Source organism: Tympanuchus pallidicinctus, unplaced genomic scaffold (genome assembly GCF_026119805.1).
Source record: "Tympanuchus pallidicinctus isolate F22 unplaced genomic scaffold, pur_lepc_1.0 scaffold10, whole genome shotgun sequence".
In the NCBI taxonomy this organism is placed as follows: Eukaryota; Metazoa; Chordata; class Aves; order Galliformes; family Phasianidae; genus Tympanuchus; species Tympanuchus pallidicinctus.
The window spans coordinates 679186-686804 of NW_026294619.1; the positions used below are offsets into that span (position 1 = coordinate 679186).

Below are 7619 nucleotides of genomic sequence, written 5' to 3' on the forward strand. Positions count from 1 at the left end.
ATAGATAATGCAGTTGTGTAGTTTAAAATAATCTAAATTAGACCTGTCAGAGTCTCCCTTAACCCATCCTCAGAGGTCAGGTTTATGCCACAGGGCAGTGAGGCAGCTCAGGGAACTGACCCCACTGAAAATTGATCCAGCCACAGAGGTCAAATTCAGCAGGGCTAGCCAGCTGGTAGGGCCACTACATACTTACATTCCAGCAACACAAGCATGGGAGGTGAGGCAGAATGACAGCAAACTTTAAGCTGCAGTGAACTTATGCTTTCAGAAGCCTTTAGGCTCACCTAAAGTACAAAGAGATGCCTTGGTCTGCCCTTTGGGCTACTGGGAAGCTCTACAACTCTGGAAGGTGCTGTGTTCCAACACAAAGATGACAGCTTGAAGAGCTGAGCATAGGGTAGCATCTTCAGCAGCTCTCTGCTGTGATCTGTCCCTCAGCATGACAGCTGCTCCCCAGTGCCCAGTTCTTTCCAGCTCTCCTGCTGGAAGGGGATAACAATCTTACCACCAGAATTTAGTCTCACGCTATCAGATCAAAGACCACCATTTTCACATCCTCCCTTCCATCTCCACGGCTAGATGCTGTCCTATAAGGATCCGGGAGGGCCCTGCGGACTGTTTTTGCCTACTGCTGTCTGGTATAGAGTACTGCAGGAACAATGCTCCCAGTGACAGATAATTGGGGCTTTCAGGCTCTCTTATCTAATACAGAAGAGGTAGGGTAATATTACACATCTCATCTGATGAGAGAACATTACCATACCTCTTTCTATGGTAATCATGACATTTTACCTCTCCTCAGAAACTTGCTAAGCAACATGCAGGCCTTTCTGTCTGTGCTGTGAAAATCTTGCAGCTATGTGATTGAGATAACTATGGAAAAAGATTTGAGGAGGAAGTGAAATGATTGGATATTTTGAGAGAAGAAGGAAAAGTTCTGGCTGTAAATGTGTTGCATGGTAATGTTTTGCACAGGTATCTTGCTAACACAGAGCATTCTCATCTATAAGAGTGTCTTGTTTTTGGCTGGGATAATTTTCTTCCCAGTAGCTTGTGCTTTGCTTTTAGGATGAAAATAATGTTGATAGCACATGCATGTTTTAATTGTAGCTGAGCAGCGCTGCACAGAGCCAAGGACATTTCAGCTTCCCACACTGCCCTGCCAGCAAAGGGCTGCACATGCACAAGGAGCTGGGAGGGGACAGAACCAGGACAGCTGACACCAAGTGGCCAAAGGCATGACCGATAACATATGGCATTGAGCTGAACAACAAAACTGGGGGGAGCTGACCAGGGGAGGCTGTTGCTGCTCACAGGTTGTGTGGGCATCGGTCAGTGGGTGGTGAGGAATTGCACAGTGCATCACTTGTTTAGTGTATTCTTATATCCTTGTAATTATTATTTTACCTTTCTTCTCTGTCCTATTAATCTCTCTTTATCTCAGTCCACAGGTTTTGCCTTTTTTTTTTTCCCCTCAATTCTCTCACCCATCCCGCTGCCAGGGGGGTCAAGTGAACAACTGCAGGGTGCAGAGCTGCTTGCTGGTTAAATCACAACAGTCCTTTAGGTGCTCAACATGAGGCTGTGATCATAGAATTAGAGAATTATAGATTAGAGGATCATAGGATGGCTTGGATTGAAAGGGACCTCAAAGATTGACATACCTGACCCCAGCATGTTAAAACAAAATTGTTATATACATATTTTTATTTTGGTAGTTACTCATTACAATGCTGTTGATTTTGTTGTTGTTTTTAATCAGACTTGTGCTTGTTCTCAGAATTGTGTTATGTAGCACCTTACTGTCTATGTCCCTGCTGTGCTGTCAATCATCCCTGTAGGCTGGATTAAGGTTATCACTTTGTACTGTGCAAACCTGTGTTGTTATATGATAAAAGTACAAACTGTGAGACTAACCTGGTGTACATACTTGACACTGCCATCATCTCTGTACTTTGGGAACCATCTCTCTGAAACATATCAACAATTACACTCTTCACCTTTTGTTAGCAGGAAACCAATCTGTGAGAGAGACAAGGGGAAACACTTTCCCCTGCTTCTTCACCATCCCCTTCCACTCCAACCAAGTTACAATGGTTCTTGAGAATTTTGAATGTACTCCAGATCTTCCAACCAGCATGTTCCTATTGCTGTGTCTCCTGAATGTGCTCCAGGTTTTAAGGTTAAGCAACTATTTAAGTGTATCACCCAGAGATCTGCCTTAAGGCAGGATAGTTATGAACGGCAGAGAGGGTGGGAGGATTATGGGCAGACACCTAGAACAATGGGCACCTCCAGTGCCTTGGAACTTCAGTCCCGAGCAAGTGCAGAATCTTGAAAAAATAGTAAAATATTTGAAAAAGGTATGCCATCCCCGTCAGTTCCAAAGAGACACTGCAACATGCCAGGCTTTGGTCTATGCCTATCAAGCTGCACTCATCCAAAATCATAAACACGGTACCACATCATCTGCAGGGAAAAAAAATTGACTCTACCCTCATCTGAAACCAGGACAAGGAGTAAAACTGAGTGCTCTGCCTCCTTTCACCGCTCAACAGTTCTGAAACTCATGATGGGCAAAAATATGGCTGCACCAAGATCTCCCCATAAACTTCCATGTCATCACTTGCAACAGATCTTGGAATAAAGGGAGATTACCGGAAGACCTGTTAGCTCTGTCTACAGTGGATTGGATTTTGGTTATGAATGCAAGCGATAGCCTGGCTATAAGTAAGAGACTGGAATAGAAACCTGGAGTTAGTTACAATTCCTCTTTTGCAGTTCAAATTCCGCTTGTGTGACAGCCAGCATAAAACAAGAGTTGTGAGACGGGTTTCACATTGGGCCAGGCATTTGACTTTTAGAGGCAAGAAGTTCTTCATATGTTTCACACAAGGCCTGTAATGAATTATTTGGTCTGGATTTGGTTTTATCTTGCAGCTAGAAGCATTACTAGCCTGGCAATTTTATAATAAAAAGTTTCCCAGAAATATAAAACCTGTGACATTAAAAATGTGCTTTCCGTTTGAATCCTAAACGAGAAGCCTCAATTTGGAAAGAGTTAAAGCCTACCAGTGTTTGCTTTATTCTGCAAGTCAACCTGCGTCACTTATGTAGATGCAATCACGTAGCAGATCTTACAAGCAAGCTGGTTTAATTTCCCAGCAGATTTTTCTTGTGGCTCAGCTCAGACGAAGAAAGAACCCTGCTTGTTGTGAGCAGCTGGGTATCTCGCCGTGAACGAAGGGTCCTCGCAGCCCTGCTTTAATCTCCAAGAAGGTGATTCACACACTGGTGCCAGTTCCAGAGGCTTCCCAGATAAATACTCCTTCAGGCTTCCTTTCCTCACCACGCTAACTTGAGGTGCAAGGATAGCAGAAATCTTGAGGAAAAGCATAGGTGCTGGATCTTCCTGCAGTGACTTATCTCACCTCTACCCAGTTCAGTCCAACACCCTGTTGCCAGCCCGCGTTCAGGCTCCGCCATCTTGGGACCGGCGGCGGCCGCCGGAAGCCGCCATCTTGTAGGCGGGGCCGCGGCCGGTGGCGGGGTGGCGGAATGGTGCCGGTGCTGCCGGGGCTGTACGTGGGCGGCGCGGAGTCGTGCTCGTCCTCCAAGGCGCTGGCGGCGGCGGGGGTGATGGCGGTGCTGACGGTAGACGCGGAGGAGCCGCCTCCGGTGCCGGGCGTGCAGGCCTTGTACATACGAGCGCTGGACGAGCCTGGCGCCGACCTGCTGAGCCGCCTGGACGAGTGCGCTGCCTTCATCGGCGCGGCGCTGGCTGGCGGCGGGGCCGTCCTCGTGCGGTGGTGAGGGCCGGGGTTGGTTGGTGTGGCGGGGCCAGCCGGCCGCCCCGGGGCTGCTCTGAGCCCTCGCCTCGTCTCGCCTTTCGCCTGCAGCCAGGCCGGAGTGAGCCGCAGCGTGGCCGTGGTAACCGCGTACCTGATGAAGAGCCAGGGGCTCGGCTGGGAGGAAGCCTACGCCGCCGTCAGAGCCGCCAAACCCGACGCAGAGTGAGTGCCCGTCCCCCGGCACCCCGGCCGGACGAGCTCGGTCTCAGCCTGCTCTCCTCTCCCGCACCGCAGGGTGAACCTCGGCTTCCAGAGGCAGCTGAAACTCTACGAGGCCATGGGCTGTGCCGTGGACAGCAGCAGCGCCCTGTACAAGCAGCATCGCCTGCAGGTGCTCACGGAGAGGTTCTCCGGTGAGTGGTGCAGCCTTGGGACCGGGGGATGCCTTGTCCAAAAGCCACACCGTGTCACTGAACCCTGAGCTTGGGATGAGTCAGGTTGCCCAGAGAGATGCCCTGTCCTTGGAGACGTTCACAGTCAGGCTGGAGTGCGCATTGCGAGGGTATAGGACTGGATGACCTTCAGAGGTCCCTTCCAACTCAAATGATTCTGTGAGTCCTGCTGCTGGCCCCTGTGCAGTGTACTGAGTGCTCGTGTGTGGCTGTGCCCATGGCAGCCACGCAGTCTGCTTTATGCTGCATTGGACAGCACCAGGCACCCACTTTCTGATGTGCTTTAAATTATGACAGTTACCAGTCGTAAGCTGTATGCCATGATCCGTGACCTTTGGCGCCTGCTGCTGTGGCTTGTAGCTGTATTTAACTGGCTGTGGATCAGGTAGATTCCTTGTGTCTGGTGTGCTGCGTGAGGACAGCATGGGGCTATAAGCAGTGAGCTGTGGTTCAGAGATTGTTAAAACAAAAAGGAACAACAATGCAGAAGACTCACTGCAGAGCTTATTTGCTGTTTCTCTGCACAGACAGCAAACTGGTGAATGTCCTTCCATAGTCATATATCTCAGGGGGGATGAGCATGATGTGTCTATTCTTAAATGCAGAGAAGCATATAAGAGGGATGCCATCATACAGAGCTTGCTGTTGCTGACTTGGATTGCTACCCTCAAAGTACCTGAGCCTTGAATTGGCCAGACAAATGTTCACATCTCTGATAGCTCATTATCAGGCTCTTTGAGGCATATCTAAGAAACAAATCTGTGATTGACTGTTTTCTTTGTCAAGATGCAGAAATAATGGCCAAATTGCTGTTTCCTGATTATTATTTTTATGCACCTAGCAAGCCAAATCTATCATCCCCCAAACAGAGCAAAAAGCAACCATTTACCTTTCTTCAGGCTAGATCTTGAATTCCTTTTCACCGTGTTAAATGAATCCCTATTTTATATGTGGTGGGATGAGGCTGTTTTGCTTTGAACTCACCTAATGGAATGGGTGAGGTCTTTAATCTATTTTTTGGATTTATTTTGCCAAGGCAAAAAACGGTGAAGAAGGTGACTTCTGTATATGGTGACCAGGGCAGAATGCTGTCTTCTCTCCCTGGAATGTATTGGTGCCTTTATCAGCCTGACTCACAACTCAGTACTGTCCCCTCTGCAGAACTTCAAGACTTACCCCAAGAAGTCTTTGCTGTTGATCCAACCAATGCACATCAGACTCCAAATACAGAAGTTCTGTATAGATGCAGGAAATGCAGGTACGGAACCTTTTGAATTTCCCACAAAATGTCATTTTGAAATGATCATGAGAGGAAAATAGCCTGTGTAAATTAGAGGCCATGTTGTTATTTTTGGAACAGGGATAAGATCTTGTGTAAGTTTCCATACAATGTTTGTGCCACAGAAATTAAACACAAATATGTTATGAAATCACAAAACTTGAAGTTGTGCAGCACTCGTGCATCCTAATTTGCCACATTATGCAGGCAGGTGTAATTCTGCTTGACTGTGCAAAGCTGCTTGATCTGCAGTCATATATTCAAGTTCGTTTTTGCAAATTGCTTTCTCTAGGGGAAAAAAAAAACAGACCCAATTTTAACTATTTTTTATACTAAAATACAGGTAGAAGATCCTGTTGCTCCTTATGTGTAGATATTTTTTTTTTCTCAAAGGTATGAGCTTAGTTTTAAAGTTTCACTGGTAGGGAATTGTTTAAACACAGATCTGTGTAAGAAACAGCATACAGTGGTGAAGTGGAGCCCAACACTACACAGACTGTAAGGTTTGTTAAGATGCAGCCCTAAATGGAGTCAGTGCCTGCCTATGAAAAGATAGGCTATTTATCTAGTTACTGTCAAAAGGTCCTTGTCCCTGTGCTCTCTAATCTTCACCCACCATTAAAAAAGTGTTCCACCTTTTTCCCCTCCCTGTCACGGAGAACAGGCGCGCTCTGTTTCGTAGTTCCAGCATTTTGTCCCACGTGGAAGGAAGTGGACCAACAGCCTTTGCTCACAAGAGAATAACGGAGTCTGTGCATCTTCGTGGCAGCGGCCCTGATAAGTGCACCTCTTACTTCATTGAGCCTGTGCAGTGGATGGAGCCAGCACTGCTAGGAGTAACGGAAGGACAGGTGAATGCATTTTTGGGATATTCTAGCCAAGGTAAAACGAACTGTTGCTGTTCCTTGATGCGAAGGCCCCAGGGCAACATTCTAGATCTCCCAGTCTCTACTGCATCAGTTTTGCAGCTTATGAACAGATTCTCAAATATTAGAATATCCCTGTATAAGGAAATGAGTTGGTGATCTTGCTGGATTTAGTACACTGGGAAGGATGTTTGACTGTTTTTTTGTGTTTTTAGTGTAATAGAGTTTGTGAGACATGTAAAACCTGTCATGGTCTTACACTGATCAAGGCTGTCAGATGTGTGAGATTGGCAAGTGTCCTGGAACCACACCAGGTTGGAGCAGCTGCATTTCCACACCTTCCCTTCTGCCAGCACAGCTGCCTATCACACATGGGGCATGGCAAGCTCCAGCCGTGTCTACATAGCTGTTGTAGGTTTTTTTTGGACTGTTTTTCAGACTGTTTAGCTTCTGTGAAATAATACAAGAGCTGGCTTTAGTGCAGGTTGCCATAACTTAATATACCATAGAATACATTTGCATGCATCTTACAATGGATCATTTGTTTTTCTTGCAGCTTTTGTGTCCCAAATGCACATCTAAACTGGGTTCTTTTAGCTGGTGGGGTGAGCAGTGTTCTTGCGGCCACTGGGTGACCCCTGCCTTCCAGATACACAAAAGTCGAGTGGATGAAGCGAGAACGCTGTCAGTTGGTAACTTCCAAGCTACCAAAACCTGAACTCATAGCCTCTTTCAATGGACTGACCACAGAGAAATCCTAACTACTGTGGGTTTGCCAGTTCAGAGCTTGAGACTTCAATCCCTTTGTAAGCAGAGGAATTACTTGAGCGCCTGATCTGTTTCTGCTTTCAGTGTATCTAAAATACAGGATGCATACATTCATATATATATATATATATGCACATCTACATATAAAATAAATGCATGTATATAAGGATGGTAATGCATGTCCATCAGAGATGTGTTAAGCAGTGGTCAAAGATGTACAAAAATGCCTGAACATGATGTTTATAGCAACAGACTGAATAAAAGTGTTATTTACAAATTCTAATCCTTATTTAAAAAAAAATAAGCTATCATGTTATTGTTTTAGCTTGTGGACAACCGTACTATTTGCCTTCTGCTACAGAAGTTCATGTGGTATACAGGGGAGGGAAAGACCGTAAGGCTCAGTGAAGTGCCATAACATGGCACTATTACCATTGTTGGATTAGCACTGAAAAGCAAG

The 7619-nt window shown here is 46.3% G+C and overlaps 1 protein-coding gene across 1 annotated transcript; it reads left to right on the forward strand.

The window, feature by feature from the left end:
- The first annotated feature begins 3526 nt into the window (after window positions 1–3526).
- On the forward strand, window positions 3527–7442 carry DUSP12 (dual specificity phosphatase 12). Its single transcript, XM_052703008.1, has 6 exons — window positions 3527–3812; window positions 3903–4016; window positions 4089–4207; window positions 5408–5504; window positions 6190–6376; window positions 6948–7442. The coding sequence occupies exons 1-6, from the start codon at window positions 3562–3564 to the stop codon at window positions 7107–7109; spliced, it is 930 nt and encodes a 309-aa protein (XP_052558968.1). The 5' UTR covers window positions 3527–3561; the 3' UTR covers window positions 7110–7442.
- The last annotated feature ends 177 nt before the right edge of the window (window positions 7443–7619 follow it).